Source organism: Phyllostomus discolor, chromosome 1 (assembly GCF_004126475.2).
Source record: "Phyllostomus discolor isolate MPI-MPIP mPhyDis1 chromosome 1, mPhyDis1.pri.v3, whole genome shotgun sequence".
Lineage (NCBI taxonomy): Eukaryota > Metazoa > Chordata > Mammalia > Chiroptera > Phyllostomidae > Phyllostomus > Phyllostomus discolor.
In genome coordinates, this window is record NC_040903.2 from 56,473,046 (window position 1) to 56,490,016 (window position 16,971).

Genomic DNA, 16,971 nt, shown 5'->3' on the forward strand with positions numbered 1-16,971 from the left:
CTTGCCAGAAGTCTCCGAAGAGATCTTCTTAAAGCTTTAGCTAAGCAGGGTTTTCTGAAGAGCCAGTTACAACGTCCAATCCCTTCCAAAGCATGGAGAAACCAGCAGCCCCCAAGGATCATAGCTGCTGCCCTGGGACCAGCACCTGTGCCACATGAAGACACCCAGGGTACACATAGTCCCTCCTCTCTATGCACAGAGCCAGCCTCACAGCATTATCCTGTCCAGGCAGTGTAAAGGTGCCCAAGGCCACTGATCTCTAGGCTTACCTGCTCCTCCAACAGCAGCTGTGCTACCCACTGGAAGGAAGAGGTAAGCCAAAATAAAATATTTAAAAGTACCTTTTAAATGATTAAAAAACATACAATATAAAGTACATTATTATAATGAAAACAGAAAGACTACAATATTCAAAAGTTATCTTTTAAAATGGGAAGCCTAAAAGTTTATTTATAATACAAACTTCAAAAAGAAAATGGAGACTTAACGAAGACGTAAAATTACTACCCTCACTCACTGGGTATCAGTTCCTAGGAACTGTAAAGAAAAATATGGAACATATAAAATGGTAATTATCATACACGGTAACTGCTATTACAGAGATGGTTTCAAAAGTGGTGAGAGAACACAGAACACAGAGCAACTAATGTCATAAGCCACAGGAGGCTTCACTGAGGTAACACCTACTTTGAAAAATGATGAAGCAAGCCTTGGAGAAGGAGCAAACAAAAAGTCATCAAAGGGCCTAGAATGTCTGAGATATAGTAAAAAGTTCAGTGATGAAAGGGACAAAAAAGACAGGGTATGGCCAAATTGTGAAGAGCCTTATTTGAATTTAATTCTATAGATAATATGGTTAGTTTTGTTTTACAGGAAGAAAATAGAAGGTAATAAACTGGATGAGAGAAGGCTGATGGAACAAAAGAAAAATGGTATGAGCTTGATTTAAATTTCATCTAAGAAGGATGGACAGACTTCCGGCCAAGATGGAGGCATAGGTAGACACACTGTGCCTCCTCCCACAACCAAGATAGAGACAACAACAATTTAGAAACAGAATAACAACCAAAACCAACAGAAACTGATCTTAATGGAAGTCAAATAACCAAGAAAATAGACGCCTTCATCCAGACCGGTAGGAGGGGCAGAGTCGGGCATCTGGGCGTGGGGCGCGAAGTGAAAAGCATTGGGACCGGGCGTGTGAGGCATCCGGGACGTGCAAGACCACAGCAAGTGGACCCTGAACTCGCAAGTGGCAGCTGGCAGACCCCAGCCAAGGGTGGCAACTAGCAGACCCAGCCAGGTGGCGATTGTGAAGCAAGGCACTGTGCACAACCCAGGATCCCAGCACTGGGAAATAGAGCCTTGGGGCACTGATTGAGGACACCTGTGGGGATTGAGGCACAGGGAGAGACTCCCAGCCTTATAGGAGAGGTCCTTGGAGGGTCCCACAGTGTGCACAAGCCAACCCACACGGGAACTGGCACCAGATGGGCCCAGTTTGCTCAGGGGAAGCACTGGAAGGGCCTGAGGTTCCACAGAGAAGGGAGCAAGTGCCAGTGTTCCCTCTCGGACCCCACCCCCACATACAGCATCACAACCCAGCCACTGGGGTGCCCCACCCTGGTGAAAACCTAAGGCTCCATCCCTCATATGTAACAGGCTCAACCAGATCAAAGGAAAAAAAAAAAAGATGGCTCAAACAAAATTAAAAGCCCCTCAACCAGTTTTTTTAAGCAACCGAGAGATAGCCAACCTATCAGATGCACAGTTCAAAGCACTGGTGTGATCAGGATGCTCACCAAACTGGTTGATTTTGGTCGCAGATTAGATGAACAAATGAAGGCTACAATAAGTGAAATGAAGAAAATGCACAGGGAACCAATAGTGATGGAATGAAAGCTGGGTCTCACATCAATGGAATGGACCAGAAGGAAGAAAGAAACATACAATCAGAAAAGAATGAAGAAATAAGAATTCAAAAAAATGAGGAGAGGCTTAGGAACCTCCAGGACATCTTTAAACGATCCAACATCCGAATTATAGGGGTACCAGAAGGAGAAGAAGAGCAACCAGTGGAAAACTTATTTGAACAAATAATAAAGGAGAACTTTCCCATTCTGGCAAAGGAAACAGACTTCCAGGAAGCTCAGAGAGTCCCAAAGTTGGACCCAAAAAGAAACACACCAAGGCACATCATAATTACATTAGCCAAGGTAAAAATGAAGGAGAGAATCCTAGAGGCAGCAAGAGACAAGGAGACAGTAACCTACAAAGGAGTTTCCATCAGACTGTCAGCTGATTTCTCAAAAGAGACCTTGCAAGCAAGAAGGGGTTGGACAGAAGTATTCCAAGTCATGAAAGGCAAGGACCTACATCCAAGATTGCTCTATCCAGCAAAGCTTTCATCTAGAATGGAAGGGCAGATAAAGTGCTTCTCAGATAAGGTCAAGTTAAAGGAGTTCACCATCACCAAGCCCTTATTTTATGAAATGTTAAAGGGACTCATCTAAGAAAAATAAGATAAAAAACATGTATAGTAAAATGACAGCAAACTCACAATGATTAACAACCACACTTAAAACAAAAACAAAAAGAAACTAAGCAAACAACTAGAACAGGAACAGAACCACAGAAATGGAGATCACATGGAGGGTTAGCAACAGGGGAGTGGGAGGAGGAGACGGGGGAAAAGGTACAGAGAGTAAGTAGCACAGATTTTAGGTAGGAAATAGACAGGGGGAGGGCAAGAATAGTACAAGAAATGTAGAAGCTCAAGAATTTATGACACACGGACATGAACTAAAGTGGGGGAATGTGAGTGGGAGGGGGGTAGAGGGGAATGAAGGAGGGAAATGGGACAACTGTAATAGCATAATCAATAAAATGTATTAAAAACAAAAGAAGGATGGACATAACAAATCACAGACAAAAGAATTTGAAGAAACCAGTAGAATGTAGGAACTGAGAAGTTTCTGGAAGGATGTGCTGGTTACTGATTTGTTGTCTCTTTCCTTTACATCCTTGTTGTTGGTTCTACCAACAAGGATCTGGGCCCATTAACTGTTTTTGATTTGTCAGTACAGAGCACTGGAGACATTGTAGGAGGAAAGTTTTTATTTCTGGTTCAGGTGTGCTCAAAGCTCTGGTCTGCACCACCCCATGGTTTCTGCAGCATTCATTGGCTCCTGTTTCCTCTGCAGCTTCTTCTCCAAAGCCTGGCTCCTGTGGTGCAGTGGTCAGCAATACCCAGCAGCTTCTCCAGTAATACACATCCCATGAACAACTCGCCCTGGTACCTTATAGGGCAGATTTCCATCACGTTCAGCTTGCATGGCACCATAGTAACTTCTGTGCCATTCAGTGAGCCAAGGCCATGTTCTCTCCAACAAGGTCAAAACCTTGACCTAGGGGTGGAGAACTCTTCCTGGGAAGCTCTACTTGAACCCCAGGAGCATTGGCTGCTCCGTAAATGTATTTGTCCTATAAATTTCAGTTTTCTTTACTTACTATAGGCCAATCCCTAGTTACTCCAATCCCCTATAAAAACAGAATTTTTAAAACATTAAACTAAAAACTGTATTTTATATTACACTTCCACTTTTTATATTACGTTTACAGTTCAAATGACTGTGTGGTTTCTTGTTCATGGTTGGACCCAGACTGATAAAGAGGGGCTAAAACCACTGTAAGATCGAATACAGTGGAATATGTGGGAGTGGCTCTGTTTTGGACACCTTAATTTTGAAGTCTCTTGAGCCTACCCAGAGGGGTAATTTAATAAGCCACTATCTAAATTACTTGAAAACTTTAGAGAGACGTTAGGGTTGTCAGCATATACATATATATAGATGTTGAGTGAAGATATAAAATTGGATTACATAACCTGAGAGACTGTGCAGAATGAAAATTAGATTAAGGATAAATGCATGGTACACTCTACATGTAAGGGGTTGGCAATAAAAAAGGCCAGTGAAACAAAAAGAGAAAAGTTATCATCAATGTACTATCACTCAATCCAAGAAAATATGTTGGAAGTAGTACATACTCAGCAAGGTCAAATGCTAAGAAAAGTTGAAAAAGATGTGCATTTTAAGAGACTTGTATTTAACACTGAAAAAGTCAATGCTGACCTTAGCAAAAATAGGTCTAAAAAATGGTAAAAGTGGTAACCAAACTATGACAGGATGCAGTGTGAATAAACTTTAACAAGTACAGTAGTACCCTTTACTCATAGTTTTGATTTCCATAGTTTCAATTACCTGCAATCAACCACCATCTGAAAATATTACATGGAAAATGACAGAAATAAACAATTTGTAAATTTTACATTGTGTGCTGTTCTCAGTAGCATGATGAAACCTTGTGCTATCTGTTCTGTCAGGCCTGGGGCCAAGAATCATTCCTTGTCTAGTGTCTCCATACTGAATACTCTCCCCACCAGTCAGTCACTTAGCAGCCTTCTTGGTCATCAGATCCAAGACTATATTTTTGGTTATCAGACGGATTGTCACGTGTTGAAGTCACCCTTCCTGTACTCAATACACAATGGGCCCAAAGCACAAAAGGAGTGATGCTAGCAATTCGGATATGTCAAAGGGAAATCCATAAAGTACTTGCTTTAAGTGAAAAGGCAAAAGTTCTTGACTTAAAAAAATTGTAAGCTGAGGTTGCTAAGATCTATGGTAAGAATGAATCTTCTATCTGAAATTGTGAAGAGAAAACAATTCATGTTAGCTTTGTTTTTATATCTCAAATTGAGAAACATACAGCCACAGTGCCTAAATGCTTAGTTAAGATGGAAAAGGCATTAAATATGTCAGTGGAAAACATGCACAAAAACCATACCCTGGCTGGTGGGAATGTGTTACACCAGAAAGCATTGAGCCTATAGAAAGATTTCAGCAGGGATTACTTGGAACAAGTGACCTCAGCCATATAACTTTATCACAGCCTACTGTTATAACCATTCAATTTTATATTAGTTATTGTTGTTAATTCCTTACTATGCCTAGTTTACAAATAAAACTATCATAGGTATGTATGTATAGGAAAAACATAGTATATGTGTATATGGTTCAGCACTATCCACAATTCCACACACCCAATGGGGAACCTTGGAATGTATCCCCCACTGATAAGGTGAGGCTAGTGTACAGTTAGAAATTCAGAATAGCCCTGGCTGATGTGGCTCAGTGGACTGAGTGCTGACCTGTGAACTGAAAGGTACCAGTTCAGTTCCCAGTCAGGGTACATCAGGTTGCAGGACAGTTCCCCAGTTAGAGGCATGCAAGAGGCAACCAATGTTTCTCTCCCACATCGATGTTTCCTTCTCTTTTTCCCTCCCTTCCCCTCTATCTAGAAATAAATAAAATCTTTAAAAAAAGGAAAGAAATTAAGACTACTTTTTTCAAGAAGTCTGAAAGCAGAGAATAAAGAAGTTAATAGCTTGAAGGAAGTGAAAAGAAAAAAAATTTTTGTTTGTGTCATGGGTATTTGGATGAGCAAGACTTGATGAAAGCAAAGTCACCACATAGCAAAGGAGGTGAGAGCAGAGATGAGATAGGATGCTTAAGAATAAAAATGTTTGTGAAGCAATAACAAGCACTCATTAAAGACAAACAATAGGACTAACGAAGGTATCATCAGAGGGTAAGAATGCCAATTCTATATTTGAGACCTTTGGTCTTAACACTGGCTTCTAGAGTTTAATTACTTTTCAAGCCCCCCAAAATGTACTTCACTACTGACCTAGCAATTTCACTTGATGAAACAATCCAAGATTTAGCAACAAGATAGTAAAATCAACAAAAAATTTAAAACAATATCCAACAATGGGATATTATGTAATGAAGGCTTTATATAGTCATTAAAATTTTGGAAAACGTATGGCATAACAAGTTCATAAGACACTTAAATGAAGACAGGAGACTAAATCAGCACTGCAGTATGATCCCATTATAAAACATAAAGTGTAAAAGAAAAAAAAAAGAAGGGTTTACAGGAACAATTATAAAGGACATAGGGACAACAACAAGGGAAGGTGGAATTAGGGGAGGAAGGCAGGGAGGGCTGGAGTGGTGGGGAGGGATGGGAGTAAAAGACAGAAAACTATACTTGAACAACAATTTTAAAAAAAGATGACAAAGACAAATTTTCATCTAATTAAAATTTTATCTTAAGTCCTGGCTGGTGTGGCTCAGTGGACTGAGCTTCAGCTTGCGGACTGAAACACGCTGATTTGATTCAGGATCAGGGCACGTGCCTAGGTTGCAGGCCAGGTCCCCAGTTGGGGGTGTGCGAGAGGCAACCAATCTGTTTCTCTCCTTCTCTTCCTGCTTTCCCCTCGCTAAAAAAAGCAAATAAAATCTAAAAAAAAAAATTTATATTAAGACTGACCCAACAATCACTCCCCCAAAAGTAAACTCTCAACTTTTCTTCTACTATCCTTTGCCATGGTACTTGATATCAGAACTAAGAATACAAGCTATTTATTGGTTAAACAGGCTTTGGGAAACTTGCCTACAGACTATACTGTTTTCTTTCTTTCTTTTCTTTTTTTTTTTTTCAAAATGTATTCTGAGCTACTATCTTACTAATGAATCTTGTAAAAACAAGGGTTCCCAGGGCAAGAATTCCCTATACCCTAGGCCAATACTGATTTCATAGCTTGTACAATTCACTTGCAGATACTTATATTCTAGTTGTTCAATTATACTGAAAGCTCCTATCAGGCGGCAGATGATAACTTTTTACTATTCTAGCCTTCCTGAGATTTGGCAGGCAAACATGGTCAGTAACTATGGATTCACTGCTACTGTTGGAGCAAAACAAGAAAACCTGAATGGTATCACACAAGTGGTAACCTGGAAGTGAATACCAAATCTACTGCCACATGAAATTTTTTAATAAGGTGCTAAAGAATAAAACAATAACTTTCCCATCTGTATAATAAAGCCAGAATTAGACATCCTTAATCGTAAAGGAGATTAAGCTGGTAACAGAAATCACCTTCTTACAAAAGCCTAAACATAGAAAAATACTTCAAACATATTTACAACATACTAAATCAAAATGCTTTCTCACACAACCAGAGTAAAACCTATTACCTCACTGCTGGGAGCCTCATGCTCGGGAACCACATCTCGATGCTGGTTTTGAGAAACTGATGCACTGACGGAAGATGTGCTTTTTGGTGAATGGAAGGCATTGATGAGGTGACTCAGAGGAACTGTAACCTAGAAAATTATGAAAGTTGATATTAAGTAATATGTACCACCACAGAATGAAATAGTTCAACAACATTTTAAAAAGCAAGCATGTGTCCAGAATTTGATACTTCTCAACCTCCCCACTGCACCATCCTGTTCTAGGTCACCATTACCCGTATGTGGATTTCTGTAATAGCTTCCTAACTGCTCTCCCTACATGTGTTCTAAGAGAGCCAAAGTTAGATCCATCACTCCTCTGTTCAAAACTTTCCAGCTGCTTCTCTTCTCACTTAAAAGCCAAAGTCATCCATAGGTGTTGATTATCTTTTATCCACTGCTATGCTCATATTCATTCTCCAACTCCACTGGGCTCCTTGCTGTTCCTAGAATACAACTGGCAGATCCTTACCTCAAGGTCTTTGCACTATTTATTCCCTCTTGTCCATTTGTCACCTAACTTGCTCTCTTATACCCTTGAGTTCTTACCTCAAAAGGAGTTCACCTATGGATCCAAAGTGTACCACTCTCCCACACTGTAATCTCTGCATTGATTTTCATTGTTAAAAGTTTTCAAAGAGCTCAATGTTCAAGCTAGCTCGCCCTCCCTTCCAGAGGTTAGAGATGACAGTTTGTGTGCTAATCACTAAGATAACCAACCTAGCCCTGATAATTTCTAGAAACCCCACCCTAAGTAACTTTGTTAGCATAAATCCAGGAGTGATCTCAAAAGGACTCCTTATGAATAATGACACTCCTACCACTAAATTCTGAGGGTGTTAGAAACTCTGGGCCAAGAACTGGAATAAAGATTAAATATGTATTTTTCATTATACCACACTCTCCAACGAAATTATAAGTTCTGTGTGGCAAGAAATTTTTTCTTATATTACTTTATTTTTGTGTATTTTATTCAATACTGTAGCTCAGTGCAGCAACAATCACAAAGCAGATGCTAAGTAAACGTTTTTTGGGTGAACACATTAAATAGGTTCTCCCTGTTTGCCAGGTTTCATACTGTGTGCTTTACTTACATTATCATTTAATCCTCATTTAACAACCATAAACATAAGTTCCTATTTAATTAAGACAGCAAGAATTTAGATAGATTCAGTGGCATGTTTGAAGTTACACAGCTAGTAAGTACAGGAGCAATTCTAACCCAGATAATACAACTCTAGATTCCAAACAAAGACTTTCCATTCCCTAGTTACTGATATAGAAATAAATTTATGATATGCTGTTAAATGGAAAAAAAACTGTAAAACTGCCTGTAATGCCTTTTCATAAGTATACACATGCCTATTTGTGTAGAGATTTTAAAAAGTAGAAAAGAATTTATTATAATAGGTGATCTTGGGTAATGAGATTATGGGTGATCTTTTATTATGTATATTTTTCTTTTCAGCATTCTTTGCAATGAGCTGTATTATTTTTAAAGCCAGAGATAAATGATAAGCTCTTTTAAAACTATAGGAATAAAATTATGTTAAGATGCGTATTTCCTTCCCATTTCTTTGAAAATTTTAATTAGTTGTATCTATTCTCATTCAAAAAAAGCTTTAAATTGCTAGTTTGATCTCTTCTCTCTTGTTTTTAATGTGTTAAATTACCTTTTCTTTCATTATATTTTTATCCTTATATGAGGACCTTTTTCATTGCTTTCAGACAGAGAGGAAGGGAAGGAGGGAGGGAGAAGGAAGAGGAAGACAGGGAGAGAAGGAGAGAGAGAGGGAGAGACAGGCACATCAATGTGAGAGAGAAACATCAATCAGTTGTCTCTTGCACGTGGTCTCACTAGAAATCAAACCCACAGCTTAGGTATGTGCCCCAACCAGGAATTGAACTCACAACTTTTTGGTACACGGGATGAGACTCCAACCAACTGAAACACACCAGCTAGGTTTCTTTAATGGTTTTTGTTTTTTTTTTTTCAATTATAGTTGACATACATTATATTAGTTTCAGGTATACAACAACATGGTGATTAGACATTTACATAACTTAGAAAATGATCACCCTGACAAATCTAGCACCCACCTGACACCATACATAGCTATTACAATACTACTGACTATATTCCCTAAGCTATACTTTATATGCCTATTTTGTAGGTACCAACTTGTACTTCTTAGTATCTTCTCCTTTTTCTCCCTTCTACATAACCACCTCCCATCTGGCCACCATCATATGTTCTCCCTATCTATGAGTTTATTTGCGTTGTTTATTCATTTATTTTGTTTTCAACTCCACATGTAAGTAAAATCATATGGTATTTGCCTTTCTCTGTCTGATTTCATGCAGCATAATACCTTCTAGGTACATCCAACTGTTGCAGATGGCAGGATTTCATCCTTTCATATGGCTGAATCATATTTCATTGTATATATGTACCACATCTTCTTTATCCATTTATCTATATGAATACTTAACTGGCTTCCTTATCTTGGGTATTGTAAATAATCCTGCAATGAACATAAGGATGCATATCCTTGTATGTCTTTTTGAATTAGTATTTTGAATTTCTTTAGATAAATACCCAGAAGTGCAACTGCTGGATCCTTCTTTGTGTTTTATAGTCTTTGTTTTAAAGGCTGTTTTGTTTTTTTCATTGCTTCTATTCTCACAAAATATTTTTTTCCATCCCTCTCTTTTCAGTCTTATGTGTGTCCTATGATCTGAAGTCTCTTGTAGACAACATATGTAAGGATCTTGTTTTCTTACCTGTTCAGCCACTGTCTTTTAATTGGGACTTTTAATCGATTGACATTTAAAGTAATTGTTGGTAGATTTGTAGTTATTGACACTTTATTTTTCATATTCTTTATCTTTTTTCTTCTCAAGAAGTCCCTTTAACATTTCTTACAATACTGGTTTGGGGGTTGATAATTCCTTTTTCTTGTCTGGGAAGGCCTTTATCCTTCTATTCTAAATGATAGCTTTGCTCAGCAGAGAAATCTTGGTTGTAGGTCTTTGCTTTTAATCACTTTGACTATTTCATGCCAATCTCTGCTGGTCTGAAAAGTTTTTGTTGAAAAATCAGCTAACAGTCTTATGGCAGCTCCCCTTTAGGTAACTAACTGCTTTTCTCTTGCTGCTTTTAAGATTTTTCTCTTGTCTTCAACCTCTGGCACTTTAATTATGATGTGTCTTTATTACGGCTTCCTTGGGTTCATCTTTTTTGAGACTCTCTGTGCTTCTTGGACTTGAATGTCTATTTCCTTCACCAGGTTAGGGAATTTTTAATTATTTCTTCAAGTGTCAACTCCTTACTCACTCTCGCTTCTCCTTCGGGTAACCCCTATGATGCAAATGTTGGTATGCTTGATGTTGTCCTAGAGGCTCCTTAAACTATCCTCTTTGTGGATTCTTTTCTCTTTTTGCTGTTCTAATTGAGTGTGTTCTGCTACCTTATCTTCCAAATTGCTGTTTCAATCCTCTGCTTCAACTAATCTATTGATTTCTTCTAATACAGTCTTCATTTCAGTTACTGTAGTCTTCCTATCTAACTTGATCTTTTGTGGGGTTTTTTTTCCACTTTCATTTATTTATTCAGAAAGTGATTCATGTATCAAATGAAGCATTTTTAGCATTTGAAATACAATGTTTGGAAATCTTTATTTCCTGGGATCCTGTTTATTATAATTTCCATAGTCCTGAAAAGATTCTCTTAAGTTTTTCAAGCACTCAGGTATTTGCCTGTGTGATGTTAACATCAATAAAGGTTGCAGTGAAGTAGTTGCTGTGATCATAATCCTCTTGTAATCTAAAAACAACAGGGGTTTCCTTTTCAATATAGGAAACTATGAAGTTATCAGGAAGTAACTGACCATCTGAAAGAAACAGGACATCTTTTACTGGATCAATTAGTATGTCTGTCTGAGAATCTGCATAGTATTCACAAGGTAGGTAGCATCGTAAGCCTTCCATGTAGTTTGATCTGTTCCCAAATATCCACTACTGGTGTTTCTGCCCCAGAAGACTAGAATGCACACGGGAGCAAATGCTGACACAGATTTGCATTTTCCAGGATTGTTTAAAGCACAAACCAGAGTTCCATGGCCTCCCACACAGCCTGGCCAAAAACAGACATTCTTTGGGAGTCCACTGGAAAATTGGCATTTACAAGTTGGGGAAGCTCCTCCATTACATAAGAATACATTGTGTAGTTAGTTTTCCAAGGATCTTCATTGGCATCCACATTAAACCCAGCACAAGTGCCAAAGTCCCAGTTCTTACCTTCTCCTTTAATACTGTAGCTGTGAGAGTCAGTATCAGAAACAATAAAAACAAAGCTCTGTTCTGAGGCAGCCTGATGATGACCAGATTTTGATATAAAATGCTGTTCTGTGTAAGTTAAACCAGACAGCCAACATAGTACAGGGCATTTTCCAGCTTCTGTCTTTGGTAGTAGATAGCAAATTTCATTTTGCAGTTTCAGTTCAACAATGTCATGTTCAAAAACTTTCTACAATTCCCCAAAGCACTTGTTGCTGAAAATCTGTTTCAATGCCATTCTTTTCCTAACTGCTACTTGCTTTTTGTCTGTACCAAAGGATAAAATAAAAGTTCCCCAAGTAGCAGTGGCAATAACAGCCTCTTTTATGTTTTCTATCTCCATTTTCATTCCTATCTTTTTGTTGAAGTTCTCACTGAGGTAATTAAGCAACCTTATAACGAATGTTTTGAACTCTGCATCTGGTAGGTTGCTTTTATTATCAGGGGTATCCAACCAACCTTTTGGCATCTCTGGGCCACAATGGAAGAAGAGCTGTCTTGGGCCACACACTAAATACACAAACTAATGAAAACAAAAAAATCTCATAATGTTTTAAGTAAATTTATGATTTTGTGTTGGGCTGCATGCAGCCTACAGGCCACAGGTTGGATACTTCTGGTTAGTTCTTTTTCTAGAGTTTTGTTCTTTTCTTTCTTTTGGGACATGTTTCTTTGTCTCCACATTTTGACTGCCTCTCTGTGTTTGTTTCTATGTATTAGGTAGAGATTCTATGTTTCCCATTCTTGGTAGAGTGGCCTTAACTAGTAGGTGTTCCGTGGGCCATGGTGGCACCATCTCCTAGTCCCCTGAGATGGGTGTTTCAGGTGTGTCACTCGTATGGGTTGTGTGTGCCTTCCTGTCATAGTTGAGCCTTGACTGGTGTTAGCACATCGATGAGAGGGATTACCTTCAGGTGACTCGTCACTGACTGTGAGGACTGGCCACAACTACAGTGGAGGGGCTTTTGAACAGGAGCTGACACCACAAAGCAGGATTCGCTTTAGTGGGGCTCTGGTGCCTGCTGAGTCCATTCTTTGGATGTGGTGTTTGTGCAAGTGGTTAGGCAGTGATCAGAAGCTGTCCAGGGTGAGTGCTGGCTGTGTGCATCCCCAGCAGAAATAAGCCAAGATCAGCCGTTGCATGTGCCCTGCCCAGGGCCACCCAGAATGAGCTACAGAGCACTCTACAGATAGCTGCTACTTGTGCTGTGCTTGGAGATGGCCAGGAGAGGCCGCCAAGCTGTGAACCAAGGCTGGCTGCTGCTAGTGGCAGGCCTAGGATCATTTAGTGAGAAGTACAGGATATACCAGGCCAGATACTGCTTGTTTGGGTTTTGTGAACCTTGAGAGATTTTAGGAAACACAGAGTATGAGCCAAAACAGGCTGTAATGCAAAAGCCACTGGAAACATGTTGGGTGGGTCCAGGTCTCAGGGAATCACCAGCATAAGGCAAACAGTGTTAGCCAAGCTGATGGGGTCTCAGTTATGGCACCTGCCTGGGGTCAAAAGCAGGGGGTACTCAAGCAAAGCAATAATGGTTTCTGACAGCACTTCTATGTGTGAGAAAGCTGACCCCTCCAGAGCTAGAGAATTTAATTCCTGCCATATGTCCCTGGCGCCTTTCAAGCTGCTGCCCCAGTGCCCCAACATCATGTACCACTAACTCTCCATCTAGCTGATGATAAAATTCTCCTAAACTAGGGTCTTCTGGATGTAAACATCTTGAAGTCCAGTTTCAAAAGGCTTAATACTGTATTCTACAGGCCAAGTCACACTTCTTTTTTGAACAACTGGTAGGACTCCTCCAGACATCGTCATCCTGGTAAATAACATCTTCATGCATACAGCTAATCAAACAATAAACACTGCTTCCCATCACCCCTCAAATTCAATCTTCATGAAATTCTATTTTCTCCAAATTAAATCTCACCCCCTTCTTTCCATAACCACTGCCACTTTAGTTGTGCATTATCCCTCTCCTGGATTACTGCAGTAGCATCCTTTACTGAACATATGTCCACTCCTGACCTATCACATTGTCCATACAGCCATAAGCCAAAGTGATGCTTTAAAAATGTAAATCTGGTCATGTCACTTCCTGCTTAAAAGTAGTCAATGGTTCCCAACACAATTAAAATAAAATCTCAAGTTCCTTATTATAACACCCTGAATGGCCTGCTTCAAGGCTTCTCCCCAAACCTCATTCAGTTATTGTGCCCCTTAATAACCACACTCTAGGCCACACTGGTCTTATTTTTGTTCCTCTAATCTGCTAAACTCTTTCCTACCTCAGGACCTCCAGACAGTCTTCCGACCCTCTGGGACACCTGTTCACTTCCATTATACTTCACCTGATAAACTCCTACTCATCTTTTACTTCATATCAGCATCAAGATTTTGTGTTTGCTTTCTTTACCTGGCACATGACTGATACCCACTAAGTAATCACTTCTTTTTTCTATTATCCAGAAAAACAAACAAACAACAAAAAGAATTGCATATGGGTTATATATAAAACCCAAGGGTTTATGGGTTATACAAAGGAACCTAAGTATATGTTTACCAAGAAACCAAAGAGTATCCAAAAATTATTTTACATTTTCACCCTGGCCAGGTATTCAGTTCGTTAGAGCCTCATCCTGATATGCTGAGGTTGCAGATCTGATCCTCAGTCAGGGCAAGAACAACCAATAAATGCAGAAATAAGTGGAATGACAAACAGATTTTTCTCTCTTCTCCTCCTCTTCCTGTCTCTCTCTCTAAAATCAATCAATAGTAAAAAAAAAAAAAATTGAACCTGAAAGTTTTCCAAAACCCATTTGCAAAACTGTAAGAATTCTCAAGGAAAGAAAAACTGTCAAAATGTTACCATCAAAAAAGATTTTTAAGTGAACCATGAGCAAAATAGTTACAAGTAGCATGTTTTAAGAAAAGATCATTGAAAACTGTTGGAATCATTTTTCCCTGCCCCATCTTCTGCTCTAGGAAAAGCCGGGGAGAAAGCCAATCAAAATTTTAACTGCAAGCAATCAATAACTTAAAAATACCTATTTGTTTAGTCATCTCTGGGAAAAAAAAAAAAAGGAAAGCCTTCGTGGCAAATTATTGAAATGCTTACATCACGTGTTGGTTAAATTCCACTTAAAGTAAAAGAAAAGAATAGGGGGCCAAAGGCGGCAAGATAGAAAAGGACTGTTATTTGCTTCCTTTACATTTATGGCAATGGTCTCCCCCACCCAACCTCCAGCCCTGAAAGTCGGTCGCTGAACAATGCCTGATGAATTCTCTAGCAAAAATTCCACGCAATCAACCCGTCAAGCCAAGGTCTCCATCACGCTCTGCTTCACCGTCAGTCAGCCCTTTAACTTTCAGCGCTGCCCGATCCCTTCTCGCCTAGAATTTGTGTGGTTCTATTCCCTTCCCTCCAACGACCGCTTAAGAGAAACTGCTTCCAAGAAAAGCAAATGGCAAACAGCCTTGGGCGGTGGAGAGGGAGGGAAGGTTGGGGGGTTGGGGAGGGGGACCGATAAGGACTGGATGCCCAGACTCACCTGGGGCTGCACCGTGCTCGAAAGGGAAAACATCTCCTCCGGGACCTCAGCGACCTGACCTGCCTGCAGAAACTGCCTTTCCGTCCAGGCAGGGAGGCGCTGAGCCCTTTTTTCCCCTTCTTTTTCTCCCACCCCTTACCCGCAATCTTCCTAGAAACAGAAAATGGCCTCCCCTCTTTACAGCAGCTGCGTCGACAATCCGCCCCGGAAAGCAAAGCTCTAAAGCAACATTACTTCCGGGGCAGAGGAGTGCCTCCAGCCCTGTAATCGTCGGCGCTCGGCCTTTTCCCGCGGAGTACCTATCTGTGTTGCTGCCCTCCAAAAGTAGTTGATGTTCACATTGTATAGTGCACTTGACATTTTATAGTGACCCTAAAAAGTTTCTGACTGTATTTTTCCTTTCCATAGGGCCGGCATCCACCCTGTTAAACCTTTTCACAGCTTCTTTATGCAATGTATTCTGTTGCAACTGGAACAGAATAAGCTGTAAGGTCTTTTCTTACAAATTAGTGTTCTCTACCTTCCTCACAATAATCGAAAATTCTTCCTCTTGTTCTTATTCTGTTTTAATCAGGCAAATTACATCCTGTTAAAATGTCAGATTACAGGTGCACCACCACTTCCTGCTTTTCCAGTTTCTTCACATTTACGATTTCACTAGCCACCATTTCCCTGAATAAATCCAACCGGTTTACTTTTAGTCGGAGGGCAGAGAGAGGGTGGGTAGAACGTAGTGAAGAAATTTTTTTAAAAGTCAGGGTCCCAACAGCCTTCTTTGAAAGTCAAGTGTAAACTATTCAAATCCTATGATTCAGATTCTGATCCTCAGTGCCCATTTATTTATTTACTTATTTATGCTTGTATATATGTATTTATTTTGTTAGGGGCAACGCCTACCCCAACCCCAGTCTCCTTACAAACAAAGTGGGCAGTGGTTACTGCCCTGGCAGAGTGTGTGGTTGGTTGGAGAATTTCCCAGCGTCCCCACCCTCACTCCCATTGGGTCCTTCGGGGCTAGCGCGACGCGGTGACGTCACGACCTGCGGGCGGCGTGGGCGGAACCTTACTTTGAACCTAGTTGGCGGGAGTGGTGGCTGGGAAGGGAGCATTGGCGGCTGCTTCAAGCTTTTCAATCTTGGCTGCTCTACAATGGAGCCCACCGCCGGGAGCGAGGAGAGTGGACGAGGGGCGGCTGCAGGGAAATGCGTGAGTAGGATCTCGGTGCCAAGACCTCCCTCCATTGAGGAATTCACCATAGTGAAGCCTATTAGTCGTGGCGCCTTCGGGAAGGTGTATCTGGGACAGAAAGGTGGCAAGTTGTATGCAGTGAAGGTAAGAAGTCAAGGACTAGAAGCCAGCCCTTCGGCTCTTCTTTCTGTCCTCTGAATTGGGCAGGCCCCTGGGCTGCTGGAGTAACTAGACTGGGTGGCCTGGCTTGCTGACGCCTGCACAGCCCTGCGAGCTGACTTCTCACTTTAGGGTGACACATCAGCAAGGGAAGTCGGTTGTTTCTCCTCTGCCACGCCCTTCTCTTCACACCCTGAATACTTACGAGACACCAGAACCTCGGAATCCTTTATACTGATTTGGCCTTTATGAAGATTAAATTTGAAACTTTAAATTTTAAAGTTACTTTCCAAATTATTTTTTAATTCCGTCAGTTTGATGTACATTAATTTCTGACCTATAAATTAAAGGATCTCATTAAGCAACCTCATTTTTCCTCTTCCAACATTCCATTATAAATCTAGAATGCATTTTTATTTAAAGACTAAACTGGAATATGGCCTAAATCAGTCTTTTATCTTTGCAGCAGTATATAGCATTCCAAAATCATTCAAGAGCTTCCCATGTATTAAAACAGTTCTGGCCATTCTTGGGTATCCACTCTCTCACAGTTTCAGATTACGCACATTTCAGCAATTAGTGAAAG

The 16,971-nt window shown here is 40.3% G+C and overlaps 2 protein-coding genes and 1 pseudogene across 4 annotated transcripts in view; 1 reads left to right on the plus strand and 2 right to left on the minus strand.

Moving 5' to 3' along the window:
- The window catches only part of YME1L1 (YME1 like 1 ATPase), a 61,180-nt gene extending 45,943 nt beyond the window's left edge, over positions 1-15,237 (minus strand). Inside the window, exons 1-2 of the mRNA XM_028505702.2 lie at positions 15,039-15,237; positions 7,110-7,238 (exon numbers count right to left, since the gene is read on the minus strand). Coding sequence (XP_028361503.1) covers positions 7,110-7,238; positions 15,039-15,071 — 162 coding nt within the window. The 5' untranslated portion in view covers positions 15,072-15,237. The remainder of the gene's footprint in view (positions 1-7,109; positions 7,239-15,038) is intronic.
- Positions 10,620-11,996, minus strand: LOC114491413 (annotated as a pseudogene).
- An 845-nt stretch (positions 15,238-16,082) lies between the features above and the next one.
- Positions 16,083-16,971, plus strand: part of MASTL (microtubule associated serine/threonine kinase like) — a 34,443-nt gene continuing 33,554 nt past the window's right edge. The window contains exon 1 of one of the 3 annotated variants that reach the window (XM_036022878.1): positions 16,083-16,370. In XM_036022878.1, coding sequence (XP_035878771.1) covers positions 16,188-16,370 — 183 coding nt within the window. In that variant the 5' untranslated portion in view covers positions 16,083-16,187. The remainder of the gene's footprint in view (positions 16,371-16,971) is intronic. The other 2 variants (XM_036022868.1, XM_028507659.2) reach the window with 2 other exon arrangements.